General features: G+C 42.7%; 1 protein-coding gene across 3 annotated transcripts in view; it reads right to left on the bottom strand.

The window, feature by feature from the left end:
* The window catches only part of ntn1a (netrin 1a), an 84,302-nt gene that overhangs the window by 4,863 nt on the left and 55,331 nt on the right, over window positions 1-24,108 (bottom strand). For all 3 annotated transcript variants that reach the window (XM_015356701.2, XM_006635193.3, XM_015356700.2), the window contains exons 4-6: window positions 21,612-21,761; window positions 18,326-18,379; window positions 9,583-9,657 (exon numbers count right to left, since the gene is read on the bottom strand). In XM_015356701.2, the coding sequence (XP_015212187.1) occupies window positions 9,583-9,657; window positions 18,326-18,379; window positions 21,612-21,761 (279 nt within the window). The remainder of the gene's footprint in view (window positions 1-9,582; window positions 9,658-18,325; window positions 18,380-21,611; window positions 21,762-24,108) is intronic.

Raw genomic sequence — 24,108 nt, 5'->3', positions numbered from 1 at the left:
TTAATATGAAAAAATATACTACAGGCCACATCTTCACAGATATTTCCTGTGAACACGCATACAGAAGAGATCCAGGCAGAATGAAGAACTGATTATTGATTTCATAACAATAATGCCCTTGTTTCTCAACTATTTTGAACTAATTTAAATTTAAATTAATGGAGTCTGAGTTCATTATGATACAGAGCTCGGCTCAGATCAGATAATTTGTCAAATTCACATCACTTTATCTGAATCGCTGACCTGTTCACTTCTGATCACTCCTCCCATTCCTCCTACAGGCCCTGACCTTTGACCCCCCGTGCTGTAGGCCAGTATATTCATTATCATAGCAACAGTTGCCATAGATTTCCAAGTCAAGGGAATCGGCGCCTGCTATGTACATTTCAAAGAATACCTCCCCAACAAATACAAACTGACTAATGTTTGACTGCAGTAGCAAGGGTTACCCTAGAAACTGCTTTTTTCTTCATCAAGCAAGAAGGTTAAAAAGAAAAGAAGGAAAAAAAAGATTTCAGGGCTTTGCCAAACATTGGATTCTCTTTCTTTTTTGTTCCTTTGCCACCAATGAAAAGAGATGGAGGTGGAAATGTAAGACAGTACCCTACGAACCATACAAAATAAACATTAGCACACTACTGAAGCTAAGCGTGATAAAACCTGTGAAAAAAACAAGTCATATAAATCCAACAGCACTTGCTATGTTTATTCTTCGTAGAATTTACAGTGTACTGAGAGCTGCCAAATGTGACTCCCCAGATTGTTAAGAAGGCTGTAAAGCAACTTCAGTTGGTACCAGTCATTCCTTGTTTGCATGGGTTTGACTTTCAAGATGGGAGTCTTTGTACAGCTACTTATTATTCTGTAGTCAATAAAGAACTTAGATTGAGAACAGGAAGAAAAGCCAACAGAATCATGTTTAGCCGTGAAAAATCACCCCAGGATTGGAGGAGGAAAAGTGCCCTGTGAAGAACCGTTCCTGCAGGACCGAGCAGGCGTGACATTCTGATGTACTCATGTTGAAGAACTGTGGCCTAGCACGAACCAGTGGCTGCTTTACAGTCGGCCAAATTCTGCCGGGTCTGTCGCCTACCCTTCTGTTTCTCGGTAGAAAAAGGCTTTTTTCCTCATTACACTAGTTTACTGTTAGGCTGGTGAAAGCCTTGAACCAACTGCTTGGTGATCAGGACAATCCTTACAGCACGTGCCATGTGAAAAATGGGGTGTAAAAGCCGTTGCTCTGTTTAGTCAATTGATGATGGTCTAAAGGACAGCTGGGTATCTTGTTCCAGTACCACACTGCAAAAAAGGCAAAGTTCTGTAACTATCTTTTTTCATTGAACACACATTTATTTATTAAACCGTTAGAACTTGGGAAGACACGGAAGCCACAGGTACTATTCTCTGCCCTCTTCTAAGTGGGAGAGGTGATCTTAAGTGGATTTGTTTGAGAAATATGTCGCAGGGGCATCAGTTAAAAATGGAATAGGAGGTGCTTTTTACAAGGATTGCAAACCACTGCTTTTGAACTGTGACTATTGCCAAAATAAGTGCTAAAAATGTTCGAAAAAAACATGGGACGTGTTGCGTGAGCAAATTGCCAGCAATTACTAAAGAAAAGAGGCCCTCTGGAATTGTTTGAGAACTCTTGTCAAATGCCAGCTATTCACAAACAGTATGTCTTTAGGCTAAAGGCAAATTAACTTGCATAGCAAAAAAGGCTGTCCATGCCATTTGTCTTAACCAATTACAGAAAAAATGTTTTCTGCCAGATCTGCCTTGATCCACCATCTCTGTAGGAATCCCAGGCGATGCCTTTTCTTTTTCCAAAGTCCAAAGGCTTGTCCTTTTAATAAAAACCTGACAGCCAGGATTCATTTGTGACTTATAAGAACTGTAAATACATACACATGAAAACAAATTCCTCGCTCCTTGGAAAATAAGATCAGAATGTTCTTTTCAATCCGAATGAATGGCTTAATGGATCTTTTGCATTGTTTTCTAGTTTAGCAACTGCATATAGCTGCAGAAACGTCTCCCAGAGAAAATGGCTGTACATTAACTGGCTAGCTTTCAGTTAAAATTATTTTTCTGGTCGAAGACCTATAACAGGTAACGAGAATACCATCTTTCATGCACATTTGATGTATCTAAAAACTATACAAACTAATAGTCCAAAATTGTCATTTTGCATGCCATGCATAAATTAAAATGCACACAGACTAGTGTACAAATATTTCTCATTTACAACTAATGTATTCACTTGCAACTAAAATCTAAATGCCTGTCTAAAATGCTTTCCTGAAGTTTTTTTTGAGGGTTTTGAAGGTTTTTCTTCCCATTGCTAGCCCTAGTGCAGGATACTGAAACAGCACATTCAGGCGCACAGGCTGACCAGCACAGGCAGGCCAGGCTGTGACCGGCAGCATGTGTGTGTGATCTGGCAGTGGAGAGACAGCTGTCCTCCCTCCTCGCAGGTCAGCATTCCGTGCTTACAGAGGACTTGAAAGTGAAAGCAAATAAAAATTCCCTGGCTTTCGTAGAACAGACAACATGGTTTGTCAGGACCCACAAACTGCGCAGATGAAAGAGAGAGAGGGGAGGGGGAAAAAGGCCATGCAAATCAATGCCAAGGATCCTGCTGTTTTCCTTTGCTTGGCGCAGTCCTGCTTCTGACCCACACGTCGCAGAGAAGGGCATAATCAAATTAGTACACGTTTAATTGCAACACTGTCGCCCCCACCACCTTACCCCATCTATTAAATTCATGCGGCTGATTCACCGTGGCCTCTCGTTCATTCATGCATGAAGGTTCCTCTGGTGCCGCTCATGGCCCAGTGGACACCGCACTAAAACAGCATTGTGAAGGCTTATTTAATAACGGCGCGAGGCGGCCACAAACAGAACAGCCTTTGATTCATTGTTCGGCAGCCCCTGTGTGGCAAGCTGGAATATTCCTTTTTATCAGCTGCGTCCCCTTAGTTACACTGTACGGCGGTCCAGAGGAAAATAAAGAAAATCCATCTCTGGTAGCGATCAGTCACCAGCTGTCGGACTGCCTCCCGCCCTGCTCCTTGGACCCTCGTTGCCAAAGCCCCCACCCTGCCCCCCGCCTCCCTCAGGCCTGAGGAAGGCAGGCAGAGCTCTGTGGGGGCAAGATGCCCCTGGTGCCCTCGTGAACCGGGAACCGGGGGGCCGTGGCACTCAGAGAAAACTTTGCCCTCGCACTGTGCCAGAGTGGCCATTGGCTCGCGCCAGGAGGAGTCCCCCCGGGAACTGGCCAACTTGGGCGGCAGAGGCCCTGGTCTCGGAGAGGCCTGCCACCTGTTTGTTGGGCTGCAGCAACCGAGAGCGACGCCCTATCTCCTGGCGCTCGTTAAAAAGTTCCGATGTGTCTGTGGTACGGGGACTGACTGCTAAACCAGTACCAGTAACCACGTTTCTGAAGTTGGAGATGCTCCGGTCACAGGTGCATTCCATAGTCAACTAGTCTGTAACCAGCTCTGCCAATGAGTGGAGAACCGGGGGGAAAAACTCAACACGTTCTCCTTGATCAGTGGGGAAACCACTGGGACACATCAAGTACTTTTCAAAACCTCCATTTTAGCTATGAAAAATCACAGGTAATTTGCTATTTTTCCACATTTACTGAAAATGTCTTTAGGATAAAGATAGCTTCATTACGATTTTAGCTTATTTTGATAGTAAACTGTAAGAGAAAAGGCCTTTGGACTGTCTGTGTATTATAATGTACTAGTGTCATTGCTGTAACTGAATGTTTTTGTACCGCAAAAACATATCCAGAAAAAAATCTCGGCATTTAACTTAATTAATTTCCATTTTTAATTTCACGTTTCTTGGCACACCTTTCTGTAATTTGCAATAGATTCTGCTTTCTGATAGATGAAATTTAAAGCTGTTGGAAGCCTGACAGTTATATATAAAAACAAAAGGACCAAATTATTTTCTTCTCCAGGACCTAGTAAGACTCCTTAGAGGGTTCCAGTCAAAGATCTTTAAGAAGACAGGCAGCTGAAATAATAGAATGCTTATATAATGAATGCATACAAAGAAACGCGATACAAAGAGCAAAAAAAAAACCCACAAATTAAGAAGGTCTGATATATTGTGAAAAATGCATCTGAAAAATGAAGCTGTAGCTGGGCCTTATTGACTAAAATGATATAGTCTATGGTGGCGTTTTCCCAGTCCAGGTTCAGATGACCATGGTATCTAGTGGTTTGAGCTACTTAATTGAAACAATAATTTGATTATTTAGATGTTCTTCATCATTAATTTACAGATCTTAAGTAATTTATAAAAGGTAACAGTTTGCAGATTATTTCTAACCACTTATAAGTTCTATTCAGCAAATTAGTCCTCATTACTCAAATTATTAAATCATTACAGGCCCCGATGAAGTAATTCATTAAGCTTAGCGACAATGAAACCTGAAGGCATTGGGGTCACCACAAGCAGGATGGGAAATAGCTGGCCTATTGTTAATGTACGTTTTGCTATCTGTGCATTTACTGCTTTCAGTGGTTAAATCATTAATATAATGTCATTTTTTTATTTTTAAATTCTCACTACAAGAGGTGCAGTGGTCAGACCTTGACCCTTTGAGATTTTACTACTGAAATAAACTTTTAGAAAAGTGAACCCATCAAGAAAACCTACACGGAGGCCAAATACCAGCCCTACCAATACTGCCAGAAAGAAGGCAGTCCGAAAAAAAGGCAGATTATTATGTCTTCATTATACCATTTCAAACTATTTAAAATCCTATTTCTGATCGTTTGTATCTAATAATATTCTGAGCAAACAATCCGTGTAGTGCTTCTGCAAATTCCGAAACAAAAAAAAAAGCCTGATGTCATGGGCAAGAGTTGATCCTCACTCAGGGACTTCGGATGTGAAAAATAATTCTGCAAAAAAAAAAGATGCTTTGAGGCTGTCTGGCCTCTGGGGCTGACAAGATTCCGAGATGTTGTAGGCCTTTCCCTGGAACATGCTCATTTGAAAGGGAAGTGTGAAAGGGAACTAGAAAATGTTCCCATAGGACTGCCGGTCTCTCTTGTTCTCCGGGAGAGGATCAGCTGGAGCTGCCTCTTGGCAGGGCCTGGCCGGGCGGTAATGTGAGACACGTTACACAGCCGGCACCTTCCGTGGAAGTACTGGAAACACTAACACATCCACAACATTCAGCTTCCATTATTTATAGTACTTAAGGTGATTTGTAATGTGATTAGGAGACACTGAGCTGCTGAATGAGGATGTTTATGGGAGAGGCCGGCCTGTAATATTATATGATTAATGGTCTGCCTGTCCCAGGAGGAAGAAACCTTTTTCCTGGGAGGAGGTATGAAAGTTATCTACCGAGCAGCATGGGGCAGTTAGACATTATCACTGTTCCCGCCTTGAGCTTTCAGTGGCAACTGCTCCCTACTGCTGACTGAAATTGAGCCAAATGTGTTCATTAGCTCCAGTTCCTTTGACTGCCTTTATCAAGCACTGTTTCCAGGAGAACCGGGTATAGATTAGCCAGACCCACCCTGAAACAAGGCTGGGTTACGAAATTGGGATTGAAGTCTGGTACCCCTAAAATAATAAAACCTGCCTGCCTCCGGTGGATCTGCTGCGCTAACACTGGATCATTTTGCAGAGGTTTAGCAAATGATGATCAGGAGCTCAATAAAAATTAATTCACAGGGTACAAAAGTAATGCATAAATAGAGGACACGGTATCTTTACTCCTCAGCCTTAAAGGGGCTTTAAGTCCTAGGCAGAATGGCTTAATAAGCTTTTGTTTGCCTGGGGCTCATTAAGAAGAAAGGAATTTCCCCCTGGTGTTATTTCTGTGTGTCACCACTAGAATGTGCTCTATGAGCTACTATTGCATCTGTCTCTCTCCTGCAGGCGGAGGTACAGTTCTGGAGCATTAGGGATGGTGTTATGCTCCGCAGTGGTAGACGTCAACCAGGTAAATGTTTGCCCCCTATTGCCTTGCTGTTCTTGCACTGTCAACAGTGTAGCCCAGGCACAGGACGTGGGGCACTATGTTCTAGATACAGAAAAACACAGAATCCTCTGACCTGCTCCAGAAAACCCTTGTGCCTTTCATGACAAGTGGTTAAAGATGGAAATCTTAAGCCAAGAAAAAGAAATTCACTTTAAATTAAAGCTAGGGGTTTCCTCCTCAAGCTCATTGAAGATACAGTTGGGTAATTTTAACAGTGTTCTCCTGTCTTTAAGGTACAATTTGCTTTGTTGTGTGAAGAAAACATGTGTTGGGTTAAATCCATAACTCATTAACATTTGATGTGTAGCTGTAAAAAGACAAGCTATGGCAAAACTTTGGTTTTTAGCACAAAAAGGACTGCTGTAACAAAAATAGTCAAAATTATGAAAGGTACTAACTCAAATGGCATTTTGCTTTTATCCTTCCTTACTAATGTGGGTCTTTTGTCTTACAGTTAAGGAAACTCACTCCATTTACAGGATCAAATGGACACACACAGTATGTTAGGTTAATTCTGGGATGCCCACAAAATGTCTAAATTGAAACTTGTGAGTGAACGTGTCTTTAATTAAAAATCAGAGACATGCAAGAACCCCTGATGAAGAGAAATCTTGAAAACATTTGGAAAAGAACAGAGCCTTCAATCGCTTCCATCTTTGTTTAGCCCCCTTTTCATTTCTTGTACGCGAGCTCCCACTATTTATACAGTATGTGTTCTTTTGTGTTTGATTTGAGAAAGTAAAAAAAGATGTGCCCAGGAAAAAAAAAATGTCCTGCTTCTCAGTTTTAGCAAAGACCCTACGAGTTTTTAAGCTACACGTCCCAATTTGCCTGCAGTGTAAAACAGTCCTGATGCTACTTAAATCATAATCCAGCATGAAGCTTCCCCTTGCTTAATGAGGGTAAAGTACATTAGGGCATTGTGGATTTCATTCATTGCAAACAGGGCGGATTTGATAAGTCAAAGACTGTCCGCTGACCTCCCTCGGCAGGGAAGACAACCACCTTCCCCAAGCTGGGTCTCAGCCCCTACCATTGAATCTGAAGCCAGGCTTTCACTGTAAGTGACAAAGCCCTCCTGATGATTGCAGTCTGGAGGAGAAGAAAAAAACGGTGGATTAGAATGAGCCCTGGCAGCGAGGGAGCTCAGCCAGCCTTGGGTCTGGGGAAGAGAGGAAATTGCCTGTAATTTGTAATTGAGGAGGACTGTAAGAGGGAGCAGCAGGGGCTCTTGTGCAGCCATCTGATGCTTCCAAGTTCCAGCAATGCACCCCCTGAGGGCGGAGAAATCAAATGAGTCACAGCTTTCACTGAGGTCTTGTTGAATTGTGCTGGAAGTGCTAGTCACCAGCGGGATCCTGGCTCACACCCAGGCCCGAGTCATACCTTTTTCTGCCTTCATGACTGTGGAATACCAGCAACGAGCTCAAGATGTGGAGACGCTTTGAACATCTCTGTCCACGCATGCCAGCAATAACATTCGTGTTCCCGCCACACTTTCGGCCTCCAGCCCCCGGGGGTCTGGCCCCGCGCGAGAGCGGCCCGCCGGCTCCTCGGAGGACAGCTCCACAGCTCCGCTTCCTGTAGCGCGACTTGAGTGAAGAACAGTGGGAGACGGGGTCCGCACGTGCTCGCCCGACCCGAAACCCTTTAGATTCCCCCGGCGGGCGTTTTTAATGGCCCACACCTTTCCGCACGGCCCACCGGGAGACACGGGCACGCGCCAGCGTTCGTCTGGCTGGACAGCAGGGATTCAAGCGCCCCATTTGAAACGCAAATAATGCCTTCATGCAAAGAGCCATCGGAGGGTAATAGTCTGGTTTCTATCCTTTCAAGACAAGACCTGAAAAGGCCCTATTCCACAGTAGTTAGAGAACATATTCCATACCTCGCAGCGTCCCCAGCTTCAGATTCACTGGGGATTATGTGAGACTCAAAGGCAAAAGAACGGCATGTGGATCTGCTAGAACATAAATGATTTCCTCCACCTTAATGGCTTTAACGTGGCTGCGCAAAAGATTCGTACTGCTCTGACCAGATAGCACATGTGAGTGCAGTGCCAGGCTGTATGCAGGGGGGCAGCCACCCCGAAATGTGGCTTTGGCACCCCAGCAGCCACCCCGATGTAGGTATTGCCTTAAATTTGCCAGCGAAGGAAAACGTTAATGAGGAAACAACTACTACGCATCTTAAAGGTGGTTTTTCCAGAGTGTGCATGTAGCCTGTATTGGAAGCGGTCGGTTCGGGGAATACGGGCCAGATCGCTGTGGATGGTCGTTGACATGATGCTCAGTGAAAGCTGCACGAGAGTTTGGCCTCGCGGATCAGATGACATCGCAGCCCGAGCGCAGGCAGCTACTGTCGGTTCAGTTCGTAAGAGGCAGTGAGAAGGTCAGGTTTAACATCAGGAATGAACGCGTACTGATACATGGACGCAGATATTGAGATGCTTAGTTTGGATAGCTGTACTCATGATGCTTTAGTCTTATTTACTCATTTAAAAAGGAATGAACAGGAACTGTCACCGAGACCTTATGTTATACTGACAATGACGAGTTTTTATTGTGCTTTATTTAAAAGTCTCTTTAAGAAGCCCTCGAAACATGACAAATTGCGGTGAGAAATAACAGAGTTCAAATGTCCTTCCTCACGCATGATGTGTTCAAGAGTTGTATCCAATGTGAATACTGTTCCGTCTCTCCCACAGTATAAAACTGGGGTCACCAGTGTAACTGGTGCAGGGAAGAGCAGTAGTTCACCTTTCAGTAGTATATCCTATTTAAGAAGGCAGATAATATCATTTAAAAATACCACCTCCCCTCTGCTACCCCACATATAAAATCCTGGCTAAGTCAGCCTGTAGGCAGTTCTGTTTCATACACGCTATGGTTGTGTATGGTGTTAAAAGCTTTTCAGACATCTTTGTATAAGTGTTTCTGATTTGTTGTTTTTTTTCTTTTATCAAAATTGATGAGTGTGCAGTCATACAGAAATGACCAAATCATGACTTTTCCTCAGAGCAGTCTGTGATCAGCAGGGGTGCATGTAGAGGCAGGGCAGGTCTCATTTACAGCATTAAGTAATGCGGCTTTAATCAGCCCAGATTGCCTTTTTTAATTACGAGACATGTTGGTTAATTGCAGCAGTACTGGCACAAAGGGAAACATGGGTTTTCTCTTAATTGGGATTTCTAAAATTGTTAAAGTCCTGTGGTCTGCAAGATCATCTTGATGTGAATCCCTTTCCACTTAAAAACTGCCTGCTGAGCTGTCACTCAACTGAATTCCTGAGCCATTTCTCACTGAATTTCATGCTTTAGCTTTATACCTAAAAGCACAATTTGCCTCCTTTAATTTCATTCCAGACTGGGGGAGAGATTATCCAGAGGAGTCTGTGTTCCCAACTTGACTTGCAAGCTCCTTCTGTCTCCAGGTTTGTCATTCTAACCTTTTGACTTGTGCGAAGCTTGTGTTGCACTTACAAATAAAGACATTAAAGGCGTCATCTGATCAGAAACTGACACCAGGTTTCTAGAGATTTGAGAGCAGCCAATTACTCACCATAGTCTTTCTTGCAGTACTTCTTCATATTGATCTTCAGTTTGCCTTTGGAAGCCTTGCAGTAGGAGTCACAGTCTGCACCGAGAGGAAGCAAGAGGGAGAGAGGAAAAAAACACACATTAGTCTCCATTAAAACTTGAAAAAGGAGAGAAAAAAGGGGGAATACTCCAACTACATGGTTCTGAATACCTTTGCTTCTTACGATACCCATCTGCCAGGTTCAATTGTGTTGTCTAATAGGGCTTATGGGGCATTCAAGACTGCCTCTATTCCTATAGAAAAGCTCTCACAAAGGGCTCTTGCCTGGTAAATACTTTTGCTGTCTGCTGGCCGCCTCTGCCTCTAATGTGAGACCTCTGGGTCTTGGTTATTGTGCCACCCAGGTCTTCTGAAAGCCACACAAATTTCCCCCTGCTGTCAAAGTGCCACTGTGGGACCTGATTAAGGCCTATAGAACCCTCCATGTCAGCCCCCACCCCCTCAGCCCTCCTTAACCCCCCCTCCAGCCCCAGCCTGTGTCAAACTTCGGCATTCAATGCAAGGGGATGCAGGGGAACAGGGTCACCTGAACACAAAAGGAGGTCATGGAGGAAATTAGTAGCCCATGAAGCATTAAGCAAAGCCTTTTGGTGTCCACTGCGCTGGAGTGAACAAATAAATACCTCACTTCGGCCAAGCCAAATTGCTTTGTGGCCTCTAGCAGGCTGCCAGGGGTCTGTTCCAGATCACCGGCTGACCACCTTTCGGTGGAGCCAAAAGCCTCGCAGATTCATGATGAATTGCTGCGCGTATGGATATCATCCCACCAACGCTGCCTGGCGATAACCTCCCCGAAGGAGGTGCCAGGCCCTTTTCACTGCTGCCCTCCTTCACGTTGCATCATCGCCAAAGAGCTTTTGTAACAGCAAACATGCGACACGAGGCCAAACAGAAAATTAAAATCATTTGTTTCCTCCTCTCCTGCTCCGACGGACACGAACTGGAGCCAGAATCTCCCTCCGTTCTCCCCTCCCTTTTTTGTTCTCCCCAACACTTTGTAATAACGCCTTTTTGAGTAGGGGGGAGGAGGGGCTCGGGGAGAGGAGCTTTCAGACAGCCTGAATATGAACAAACTTCATTGTTTTGTCCACCCCTAGGTTCATACCAGGCCTTTCTGTTCTTTTATAGTCCGTGTGAATGGGGTTGCCGGGGAAACGGCCGAAAGAGAAAAAAATGAGGGGAAAAAAAGGAAAAAAGGGAGGGAGAGAAAACACTACTAGTAAACGCAAAATCAGCGCCGGACAGCGGCAGCAAACTAAAGTAAATAAAATTGAGGAGTCCATATCAGCTCCACATCATTTCCATATAAATGAGGAGCTGGGGGGCAGGGGGGCAGGGAAGGGGGGAGTGAAATGTGTTGTTTTTCCCTCTCGCTTTGAAGCCATCACGCTGCTCCCTCCACTTTGATAGATCTCCTCTCCCAGCAGCAGGTCCGCTGGGCACCAGCAGCACCACTGCGCCGCTAGCTCTGGAATTCCCAAAGCCCCAGCGAGGACTCTATCCCTCTCCTGCACGCACAGATTGAGCGAGTGGCAGGGCAGTGTCATCCATACAGTGGAGGAGGGGGCACGTCTGCCAGTTCTGACAGAGCCCCTTCCCAATTCCGAACAGAACAGAGGATGATTCCTGTGGGGCGCAGTAAGTAGATCTGATCAAACAGTTCAACAAGCTACAGCTTCCCCGTCCACTGTTACAAGTTCTGTGCCTTCAACAGATCCGGGGTGCATCAAAGGGAAAGGCCAAATCAAAGTCTGCTTGCACCACGGCGGAGGTTTGGCGATCAGCGCGTACGCTTCTGACAACTGATGCGAGAATCACACTTTAGGCCACCCCCCGCCACGTCAGCACTTATGAGGTGGGGGAATATGGGAACTGTGCAGACTTGCATGCATGCAAGTAGGAGCGCTCTGTGTAAATATCCCCAGAGAAGAACAATAAATCCACAGTTTCACTGAAAGCTTACAGAAGCCTTCCTGCAGCCCCGGCTTTGCTCTCACTTTGTCCGTTTTCAGGGCCTGCAGAAAAGAGTCCCTGACGGAGACCTGCACATTGGAACAATGAGGTGTAAATGAGTCCACAGAGGGGGGGCTTTCTCCTTGTAAAACAAGACTGATTGAAAAACAAATTGCCGCAAATAAAGCATGTAATTAGATTATAGCCCGTGCCTGGGACTGCTGGAATTGGCATGGCAGAGAGTCGCAATTTTTCTCCTAAGAGGGAAAAGAAAATGTTTTCCCAAGCAAACTGTAAATAAAGTGAATGTTTTTTTTTAATGGCTATATAGATATAAAATAGGATTCCTGGGAGGAGGATTCCTTTTTGTTTTCAAGTTAAGCTAATAGGTGTACTCAGTGCTTCATGAAGGATCTGTCTGGATATCCTAACTTGCGAGGCTTACGAGTGCAAGGATGCTGGCTCACATCATGTTTACTATCTGAATTAAGTTAAACATTCTCCGAGGAGCTTCAGTGAAGTCTGCTGAATACATCATCAGCCCACTGCCGGGAAGTCATCTGCAGGGAGGGCCAAAACTATACGGAGTAATAACTACACCAGAATAATTCATTTGGTAAAATTGAACATATCATTGAGTATACCAGTAAACTATATTCTTTATTTTTGTGAAGGACATGTTCTGTAATGTTTCATGCTGTGCATCGCCTTTTAACCCTTTAGGGGCTGGGATAACAGTTTACATAATTCAATCTCATCCGATGACTGTGATCCAAAAATGTGCTTCCCTGCATGAAGTAACGAGTCTCTGTGTGCATTTTAAGAGAATGAAAGTCAAATGTAAACAAAACGATGTATTGGGGATACTTCCTACCACAAACCAACATTTGTCAATTAAAAATACCAAAGTGTATCTGAAATATTGTAGCACCTGCAGCTTGAAATTGTCTGTATTAGTGCTGTGATTAGATTAGTTTCAGAAGTCAGTTAACACAATTCATGGGTTTAGGAAAGGAGAAGTCTGAAATATTTAATTCTCCTAAAATTCTGCCTCTAAAACACACACACACACACACATCCCTAAGGAAATGTCTTTTTAATTGCAAACCAGTGACAGAGGGGCGCGCCTCGCACCGTTCATGACCCCTAACAATGTGTGTTTTGTCTGGGACAAATGACTTCCAGTTCTGTGTGCTGTGGAGGTATTTGTGCCGCATTCCGCGCGCCATGTGGTCGGGGACCAAGAGCCGAAGACAAATGGATATCCCGGCAAGAGGCACCTGCTGCACAGATGTCCCTCTCCCCAGCTCGCGCCCCGCGGCCCGCGGCCCGCGCCTGCCAGCAGGCTGCTGGGGCTTCCCTTCCACACTGCTCCTTACACTCCCAGAGGAGGGAGAAAAGGCTCCTGATAAGATCACATCTGTTTGCATTTAGGTATCTGATGAGATCATATTGTTTCAAATACCAATTTATCCAGAGCTGGGTTCTATGGTCTTTTAATACATCATGTCTCTGTTAAGCTGCATGCCTGGGTGGTCTGAGTGGACTTTTCTACGTGGTCCTGAGCAGGGCATTCTTCTGATTTGTCTATTGCGAATTTTACTCATTTAGCTGGCTGACATTTTTATCCAGAGTGATTTACAGTTGCACCATTTATTCAACTGGATATTTTGCTGGAGGAATTCTGTGCTCAAGGGAACAGCTGCAGTGTCTCACCTGGGATTTAAACCCACAAATATCCAGTTACGACTTTATCAAAGGCTACTTTACCAGGCCTTTCCAGCACAGGTCTAACTTTTAAAAAAAAATGTTGATACGGTAATTGATGGTTGAATTGAATGGAATTTGCAGCATTCAATAAATACACTGATCACCACAAAAATTATTTTCCAGTTTTGTAAAAATGCTATTAAAAAAACGTGAATTGTGAAATTCAATGTTATATTATTGCTTGACATATTTGAATATATTTCCATTTCCATTTTAAACATGTGTACATTTCCTCCGATGAAAGTGTTCAGGACGATCTGAGGTTGGATGATGGTCTTTGGCCATGATTTACCATAACTACTGGAACTCCTTTATGTATACGCTCCTTCCTGTAGGCTCCGTTCAGCTGGAGCTGGAGCTGGCCCTTGGTTCAGTGTACCAGGGGCTGAATGTCGGACAGCTGGTGGCTGTGCGTTTTCTGTCGCTGCTCTGTTTTTATAGAATGCCCTTCCTGCGACTCTTCGAGAGGCAGTGTTTTGTTTTTTAAATCTGAACTTACAACTTGCCTTTTTACTAGGGCCTTTGTCTGATTGTCTTATTGTTTGTTCCCATTTGATTTATTTTCCATTATTTTCTAGCATCATGTACAGCACTCTTTGGTTTGGAAAGGTACCTGATAAATAAAAGCTGTAATTATTTTTTTTAATGCAACACAAACTCAGTGAGCCTGGGATCCTGAAGGTTTTGCTTCTGCCACTGGGAGAAACGGGAGCTTTTGATTTGTGACCACATGGTCGGCTGTCACTGTGCAATACTGTCATCATCTGTGTAGTTCTGTGAAGGTCTCTATGGCAGACTGTTGAGAAGTACACTATAGCAAAGAAGGATTGAGTGACACCACTGAAATGGGTTTCCTTAAGCAGTTTACTGGCACAGCCTGACAACCACCTACAGCCCAGTTCACATCACCCTGCAGTGGTCAAGAACGCTGCTTCATCTCATCTCACTTGTGAGTCTAGAGAGAAGTTACACATTGGGAACAGGCCCATTCCCTCCTGACACTGTGCAGTGCTGGATCTATGTAGTAATCTGCAACCAATTAGCTTCTAACATGTGCCATGTCCTGGTAAAATGTAAAACCTAAAAGAGTAGGTTTGTATTAAAGAAACGGGCCATATTAAAAAACAGACCATATTTTCCACGTTATATTCTATCTTAAATAAACCATCAGTCATTGAGTAAGTAAATTGTCCAGATCATGCTTCATGTACAGTACTTCTTTAAGACTTCTTTAAGACAATCTTCCTGATTGTTATGTTATTTTTATGTGATGATTTTATTGTTTTATGTTAATATTGTTCATTATTGTTTGTATTGCTGTTTTTATTGCGTTGCTGGGTTTGATATATTCCAGAAATCCGGGAACACTTATTAGAGGCAGGTGATCTTTTGTCGGCATATAACACATGTGGTTATTATCAAACTTTTGGATCCTCCAATGCTGTGACTCAAAAGCCATTATTTCTTATTATAAAAGCCAATGGCTTCTTCAGAAATAAAGTCTTCAGAAATAATTCTGAAGACAAGTTTTAAACGCTATCATAGCCTGCACTACACAACTTTAAGATATTATTAAGATAAGAGTGAGTCAGTTGCAAATTCTCTTATCAAAGCTGCAGTGTTTCACTAACAGCGTAACACAGGGAGCATGCATTACAGCTTGTAGGGTAGGAAAGCAATCTAAAATCACCTCGTTTGAGAATGCCAAACCACAAATATGACGCTGAAATAATGGTGTCTTACTTTCCGTGTTTAGCCAGACTTCATGTAATTCATGTTATTGTGTATTTCCTTTGGAATAAAACACTCCTCTATACAGATATTCTGTAGAGTTAAAAAAATCTAGGAAAAAGGACTGCCTGTGCTCCTGTTCGCTACCAGCCAGTGCTAATGCAGTCAGGATCAAGGAAAGGATGAGAGTTTTTTTTTTCTTTTTTTCTTTATGCGAAGAAAGGATGCATAGAAGAAGGAAAGGAGAAGACGAGCCCTGCTGCTCTGATCTCTCTATCCATCTTAATAGTGTTGGGAGGTTCTCACATTCAGCCCCTGTCACACAACACTCTCTCAACAGCTGCGTTTGTTTCCAGCACCCTGGAATTCCTCAGACTGGGAGAATCTGTGGCATTTCTGCCCATCCCCCACCTTCAAAGACAATGGAGAAATTGTCAATTGCCTCTCTGCTTCCTATATAGAGAGCACTGACATTTTCCGGATTTCACCTCCGACCATTTTGGGTTTTGAGATCATCAGTCACAGCATTTGTTCTCCAAACAGCAATCTCTTACTCTTTCCCAGAAGGTTTCCCTCTCCTGCCGTGCAGAGCGGTATCGCTGATGAGTCTACAACAAAGTGGACATCCTGCACTCGAAGCATTATTGCCATGCTGATTGGTCGCTGAGGTGGTGCAAAAACTTGTTGGTCTGGTTCAGCGTAAGGCTCACCCAGCATTGGGTCACACTGACCATGGACTCACAGCAGGGCGTAGGGACTGCTTCTGGATTTAAGGCTGAACGCTGGGTCTTTGTAAGTTCTGCACAGTTACCTCGCATGTTTCAGTGACTAAAGGGGGGTCTGCAATTCGAGGAGTTTACGAGGGGTTTTCAGTTTCATGTGAAAAATGAGTCTGGTTCCAGTATAACAATCGAATGATATGACAAGTGATGATGACTGATTGGTAGGTTTAGAGATTTTCCATAATGGTTCTTTTTTGGGGGATGGAGTCTTATTATTGAATTATTATTATTATTATTATTATTATGCCTCACAACAGTAGTATATTTTACAACAGTACAAAAGGCAGCAAGAGCAGAAAGAAAAGTACAGAAAACCACTTCAATCACACATTAAAAGCTATAGTTAGCCATTATCTCATTTAGAAACTCATTTTGAAAATGCTGGCAGTCGCAGAGTCTCTAATGGATTTGGGCTTTATGTGCTGAATGTCAATTTATTCACCCACTGTATTCTGGAATATACTTTTCAATAAAAAGAAAATAGTAAAGAAACAAAAAAACAAATGTGACAAATACGCCTTCACTAATTTATTTATTTTACTTGCTTACTTGTAACGCAAGCCATAGTGTAGGAAAGTGACAGTCTTGGAACTGTTTGTAAGTACTCTGTTGGTTTCACATGTAATATAACATTGCATACTTTTTGTTTAGTTTCTGAGGTTAAAATAAATCAGGTCTGTCTGGGACGTTTGTAACTCGCTGGTGCTGGTGAGCTCTGTTCTCTTGGTCCTTGCCCTGCCCTGCCCTACCCTGACCCCGCAGTTAATCAGGGGCAATCGTGTCAGGCGTGCACACCTGCTGGGGCTCATTAACTCTTGAGCACGAGAGGAAGGTGTTAAGAAAACAAAGGAGAGTGTCCAGCAGAGAAGCAGTATGGACTGCAGGACCAGCAGAGAAAACCTTTCCTTTCCCCTTCTCCTCCAGTTCTGCCAACAGCATCAATATCGATCACAAACACCAACACCATAATTGAATCACATCTTTTACCCCAACAACCAAGGGGTGATTCCAGATGTGCTAATTATTGGTGTCTTTCTGCTTCGCCATCAAATAATCAGGAGTACAAAATTTGTGAGTAACACGGGATTAAGTAACCTCAGAATAAAATGTCACTGGAATCTGGTGCTGGAACAAGACTCAGGATTGCACTAGTTTTTAATTCCCGATTCCTTTACATTAACTTAAAGTGTCTGACAGCCTTTCTGAGCTTTTTTATTTTGATTGTCTGTGTAAGGGATCCAACAAACAGCACATGATCCTGCATTCCTCCAATATCAATTTAAAAACTACTTGAATAATTTGATTACAGAAAAAAAACCACGTGCCCAGTTCTGGTTCTTTGTAGTATTAAAAATAAAAATAAAAGACACAAGACTAATCTACCTCATCTACACACTCTGCTTTGTGGGTGGAAGAGGGAAAAATACATAATGAGCCTTTCTGTCTTGTTCCATCAGTTCCACAGCTGCCAGAATCCGACAATTGAAATCCCACAATAGACAAAAACAAAATCATCTCAAAACATGTAAAAAATCTGTGGAGAGCTCCCCACTCCCCACTGCAACTCAGTTAGACAGATTAATTGGATGAGAGAAAAGATTAAAGAAATCTCAACCCAAGGCCTGGGATAATTGATTTATAATTTATGAGACACTTGTCGGGGAGTGAGATCATTGCTCTTGGATGTCGAGTATCTTTGGAACAGCTCTGGTGTTTTGCAACGAGCTCAGTGCCAACTGGCCACTTCCTCCTGTCTGGACCTCCTGAGTCTCCTCAGCAGTAGCCAAGGGGTGGCAGAAAATTCAGACTGCTTGTCACCACCATAAATTCGGTAAAGTCAGTGAATCAAAAAGGAATTCTCACTTTGTTATCGTGTGATTTTACTTAAACGGCTTGATAATAGAAGCAGAAGTACGAACATAGGCTGTTTAGTGTAATGCAGACAGATCGCATGGGTAGCGGCCCTTGTAGAAATTGACGTCAAGAGCTGTGTTCCTCCTCGCTCTCCTGCAGTGATGCAGTGGAATGCTCATTTAAAATTTCACTGAACCCATTCATTCCGCTGAAGTTTTGTCTTCACCTGTTTTCTAAATCTTAAACCATTACGGCAACTCTTAGGTCAGGGCTCGGGACTTCTAATGGAAAGGTTGCAGGCTCAAGTCGCTGTGGCACACCTTTTGTATCCTCTGGAAAGGGACAGTACAGTGCACTACTACCATCGCCCCAGCTGTAGAGACGAGTAGCAGGTCTGTGCAGGACCTGCATTGTACTCCAGATGTCAGTCACATACTGTCAGTCTGATAAACACCACAGAGGCCAGGATAAACTCCAGCCTTGTGAGCTGTATGGCTCAAGCACAGACTTCACTTTCACTTGCTTCTGGGAAAGGAAATAACCGCTAAACCACGTTTCCCCCGCCTGTTTCACACAGTTCCCGACACGTGAAAGGATCCAGACTGCGTACTCACCGGAAGGCTCCTCACTGCTGCTGGTTGTGGTTGTCGGTGGAGCGACTGGAATTTCTACATTTCGGGACAAGAAAGCAAAAACAGAAAGTCAAAGGACGAAGGAGGAATCATTAATATTCAGATGTGGCCCTTCATCAATTTCACACAGTCTGTGGTAGATTTTTAAAGCCTCTTTGGATATCCGAGTTCTCAGCAGTGCTGTATTTGTCTTACGAACACACCTATAACATCTCGGTTCATTTTCCCATTGTTCTTTTAGCTGCTCTGTATGATGTTCTTAACAGAATCAGACAGTTCACGTTAAGCATCTTGACAGCCATTTGCTATGAGTGGATTGCTGGTGTAAGAGCCGATCGACGTGAGTCACACCATTCTTGCAGAGGAAAGCTGCAGTTTTCGCAATAAATGTGCAGGCAGCCTTGTGCCCCATTTCTGCAGGAGTCTACAGTTTATTCTAGGGACCTTTGCAAGCTGCAATGTCGCTCTTAGATTCCATTGCTTATTGCACTGGATGGGGATGTCTGCTTTCAATAAATAAATTTGTCGGGTGCCTTTGCAAAATCTAATGCAAATCTCCCGAGTGAAATCAATACTTTGTTGTGAAACAGCTTAGCATCATCCTCTCAGCAGAGGAGCTGGGCGGCCGGACAAAGCAGCTGGACTGGAGACCTTCAGTCTTCTGTCCTCCAGAGATGTGTGGAGAGGGTGGGAGGAACAGAAAAATCTGTCATATTGAAATTGCACTTGGTAATTTTCCTCACGGGATTAATAAAGTATCTATCTTTCTAAATGGACAGTGCTTTAAGAGCAAATGTGTATTGGTATGGGTTGTTTTGATTTATGACAGTAATGCACTTTATCATCTGTGGAAATTAAGAAGACATAAATAAAAAAGGCTGACAATAAAGAACGTGCTTGTGCACAGGTGGGTGTCAGCTGAGGAGTGATTTGGTTTCTTGTGTAGGTTATCTTGGATGTTAATCTCTTTTGCTCTTCCAGATGCCTTGTTAGTTATGTCTACAGAAATGCAAATAAATTGGCCCAGAGCTTCTGCCCGAAGACTTGATTCTTTGAGTCCTTCACCTTTCTCATATTCACAGTGTCAGGAAGTTGACGCTGAGGGAAGTCATGCATGGAGCAGGCCTTTTATCTCCAAAAGAACAGGATGGCAACAGTAAATTTGTCTCGTTGCCTTTGTTAGAGATGTCTGCAAAAATGTTCAGAGTGACAAAGAAGACATTGCAAAACAATGAGGAATTAAGCCACATAGAAAAAATAAATAAAAAAGACATAGCAGGGATTACGAGCTCATGCAAAGGTCAGAGTAACAGAAAGGAGAGAAGAAAGAATCAAGTCTTGAGACGTACGTTGAGCCTGCAAATACCAAAAGATAAAAATCTTGCTCTTATGGGACTGGCTTAATCAGATATCTGGAGCCACAATTTCAGAAAACTCAAATTTCAATTTTCACTTACAGCTGAAAAATAAATCTAGGTGATTTTCTTTTTTTTTTATTCCTTACATATCCAATGTTAACTTTCATCAGTAGCTTAGAGTTATTTTTGCCTTTCGATTTGAGCTTTTTGTAAAATCAGTAACGTAAGAGATGCATCTTTGAAAACCTGATACAAAAGGCATCTTCAGGGGGTGGACTTTGAAATCTCTGAGTTGCTGCTCACACATCATGCCTGTTCTGTGATTCTGTGTTTCGTTGTGTTCATTAAATTTTCCACTGGGGCTTCAGTACTGGTTGAATGTGGAATGTCTATATAGTATGATATCTCAGTGTATAATAATGAGCAGAGGGGAGACACAAACCACATCAGAGACTCCCCATTAGTAGAAATGACCTTTTACCCTCAGGCAGTCTGTAGGGCTCAAGGAGGACACCTGTGGGTGTCCTTGCTTATCCAGGGTTGAAAACTAGAGCTGGCCACTGTAGGACCAGACTGGGTCCAGAACTTCACCAGAACCTCAGTCTTCAGACTCTGGGACCCGTTAATGAGGATAGAACCATGCTCTCTGAGCCCACTGGGGAAAACCGCAAGAAATGCATGTGCTTCTGAGCTGTGTGGATTATTTGAGCACAGCAGCTGCTGTGCCCAGGAGCAGTATACAGTACTTCACCCCAAGGGCTCTAGTGTCATGCCCAATAAAAGGGTAGTTGGCTGGGAGAGATGATGGGTGGCCAATAAGAGACCACAATCGACCAACAGGCACCTCAGAATGAGGTCAGAAGAGATTTACCAATTTGAAGCAAGCATGAGGGTACTTAGTAGAAAGCAGCACTGTAACTTCCTTTAAAAGAATGGATGTGCTTGACTTTTTAAATTGTTGCTTTCTGTTTCATAAATATTTTGGTACAGGAATCAACTGCACATCATTTTAAAACAGACTGCCCTGATTATAAGGCCATACGGCTCACTGTGCTGTTCAAGTACATTTCTGATAGCAGATCAAAATTCATAGTTTTTATGCCAGACAAAATAATAAGCTTGTTTCTCAGGACCACATCTTTTAGATTTATTACTTTCCTTAACTGCAGTACATTAAGCCAGAATTATGATGAACAGCTCTATCCTTGTTAAAATTTAACTTGGCGTGGGTTTGATATTTAATATTAAGCTTTAAAAAAGTAAAATGCATTATCTCAAAACTATATGAGAAAAAGTGTGTCTCATATATCACCAAGAATGTCATATCTCTATTCTTAACACCTATATATATTGTTCTCTTAGGAAAATGATGGAAATATGAACCCATTGGGTTTACAGATTTAATATTGTCCTCGCGATTGTGTGCCAAAAATGTCTTAAAATAAAAGATTTTTGATTGAATGATATCGTTACATTTCCTAATTAAATTTTCATTAAAAAAAAGCCCAAATAAGACTTTTAAAAATATATATATCGTATTGGACTGGGTCGTTTTACAGTTTTTTTCTCTCGTTTTAGACTTTTTTTAACAAAAAAGAGAAAATACCAGCTGCGTTTTCCCGTCTTTTCAGTGTGGGTTAACGAACCTCCTCCCGTTATCTTTGGTTTGAGCTATTTATTAACATGAGCTCAAATATCCGGAGCAAATACGTCGTTGATCGCCAGACTAATTAAAAAGCTGGATGGTTAACATTCTTCAAGCGTGAAGCGGGATAGTAAATTGTTTCAAAATGCTAGTTTGGTGAAAGAAAGAAACACACCTTTGCGTTGCACCTCTCCTATAGTGAATGAGCATTAGACATGATTTAAGATAACCTGTATTGAATTGTAGGAAAGGCTGCTGAACGTACTTATACAGGGAGCAATGGGAGATCGACTTTGCTGGTAGCCTTTAGCGCATCGGTTGCACGTGATGCCAGCCACACCGTCTTTACAGGGACACTGGCCAGTGGTTTGGTTACAGGTTTTGCCAGCAGCCCCCACGGGATGACAATCGCATGCTGTGAGGAACAGACAAGAGAAGAGGTTGAGAGAAACATAAAAAATAAATAAAATAGGACAACACCTACCAGCAACACACACACACACGACAGCAGCGGACAAGCAGTAACGTGAAGGAACAGAGGCAGGAGAGAGGACCGGACTGTCTCTCAGTCTGGCCTTACTTACTGCACTACAGGAAAGTCAGCTCGATCCGTGCAGAACCTCGGCAGGCAGCAATAACTCGGCAAGATGAATACAGCATCTAACATTTCTTTTTTTATGGTTGAACTTCTACGCAAGACGCTACGAAACCCACCAACCCCCGCCCCCTTCCAAAAAAAAAAATCCCAACAGGTGAATTGTTCTATTTTAATCTACTTCAGCTATTAGTGTGTCCTCACTGAAGTAGATTAAATAATAGACACAAACAATAGATACAATAGACTTGTGTAACTGTAACATTAAAAAAAATCTAGTTCGTTTTGCAATTCGTGCTACAGTCTGAGCAATTTGTCACGGCATAATAAGTGGAAGATGATTTGTTGAAGGAGGTCATATCAGAGATCCTTAAAGAAATATTATTTTCATCGGAGGTACAATTTTACACCAGAAACAAAAACAACAGAAAAATGCTCGTTTGTGCTTGCTTACAACCGATGTAGTTCAGCACATTTGATTGCTGGCTCAGTTCAGATCTCTAGTATTGTATTGACACTTTTCTACACCGACAATAAAGAACTGACATTTTCGTCAACAACATTTAAGATGACTACTTTTACAAATGTATGTGGATGTTAATTAGGCCACCACGTAAGCAAAATCTACCATTTCTTCACACTTCCCTGGTTGCATCGGGTTACAGTTCCCAGACTGACTTTATTAGAATAATGGGGGAACTCGTCACACGCAGAGCGCACTTTTAATTAGAAACAGTAACTGTGAAGGGAAAAATAAAACAACAGATAACTTCTGTTTCATTTTTTAGTTGTCTTGCTTCTGTCGTGTTTTAGTCCGAGCATCTTAAAAAGTCCCACTGATGTTTTGCCAGAGTTAAAGACCTGTGTACCATAGGGTGGAGTAATTATTCCTTCTGAAAGAAATTCATTATAAATTTTCGTCATCTGACAGTATTATCAAGAAAATAACTTTATGGGACAAACCCTGCAGACCAATGACTGTAGTCTGTTTTTTGTCATTTGCCACTTTTAAACCCTTTATGACATAATTAAAGAATTATGCAGCTTGAAAGACTGATTACACGAATATCAGTTTCGTTCTCATTGTGGTGTGGTGCTGTAGGATGAATATATACAGAAATATAGCTGCACTCCTGCTAAGATGTGATTCTGTTCAGGTTTGAACTGTACTTTATATATAAATTCTGTCTGCCACTTAGTTTCAACAGTGCATTAAAAATTGTCAAAGAACATTGAAGAAAATTGAAAAGAGGAGAAAAGCAATGTTTCGTCTGTAGAGCCTTCTTCTGATGCGTCGTCACATGGAATAAATCTCTACTTGTTCCTTTGCAGCTTACGCATGCTGATGCAGCCACCTACTTGAATTTATTTAAGAAATGTATTTTGGAATTATTTTTTTGTCAAATATCTTCGGGCTGGTGGATGGTTAGGGTTAGGGTTAATAATAAAAAAAATCACAGAGTTCCTCTTTCCGGCCTCCCCGTTTAATGAAAAAATGCATCACCATCTCTTCCATCCAGTTTGTGCAGTTTGTTGTAAAATAAGATAGGAAGTTGCCAAAAGTGTGACGTGTCCCAGACTCGGAGAAGAAGGTCAAGTGTCCATTTCTTGGCCTCGGAAACAAGCACGGAATGACCCAGGACTCCAAGTGATAGGACCGCTAATTGTAGATGAAATGTTTCTCTTCCTGTAGCTGTTTTGCAGCCAGGAGCAAAGCTTGCAGTGCATGATGCATGCAGGTAATTCTTTGAAATGGATGCAGAGCCATGAATAATGAGGGTGCCCCATCTTTTTGGCTTTTTCCTTGGTGTTTATGAAAACACTGAGTCGCATGAACTCTCTCTCAGTTTCCTTGATCTCCTCTGTCAGTGGAGGGCTATCTGTTGCCCTTTAAGCTCTTCTGAGCCTGACCAGCCCTGCTTAAAGAGTGTGGCATTAATGGCTTATCTATCCAATCTGTCGCTGTTTGCATTTCCTCCCTTTTATTATCTTTAGGTGCAGGAGGGCTGGTTGTGGTTCAAGCCTCATTAGAGTTCATGTACTGCCTTAATTGTAGCCGTTTGAGTAAGTCTTTAAGGTAATGTGTCATTTTAAAGGTCTGTCAGGTAGGCTACAATACACTTCAGAAAGAAAGCACTGATAAAGACTCTCAGCCTAATAACTGTGT

The sequence above is a fragment of the Lepisosteus oculatus genome, chromosome 9, assembly GCF_040954835.1.
Source record: "Lepisosteus oculatus isolate fLepOcu1 chromosome 9, fLepOcu1.hap2, whole genome shotgun sequence".
Classification (NCBI taxonomy): Eukaryota; Metazoa; Chordata; class Actinopteri; order Semionotiformes; family Lepisosteidae; genus Lepisosteus; species Lepisosteus oculatus.
Note: the sequence above shows the minus strand (reverse complement) of the source record. Positions and strands in the feature narration are given on the sequence as shown.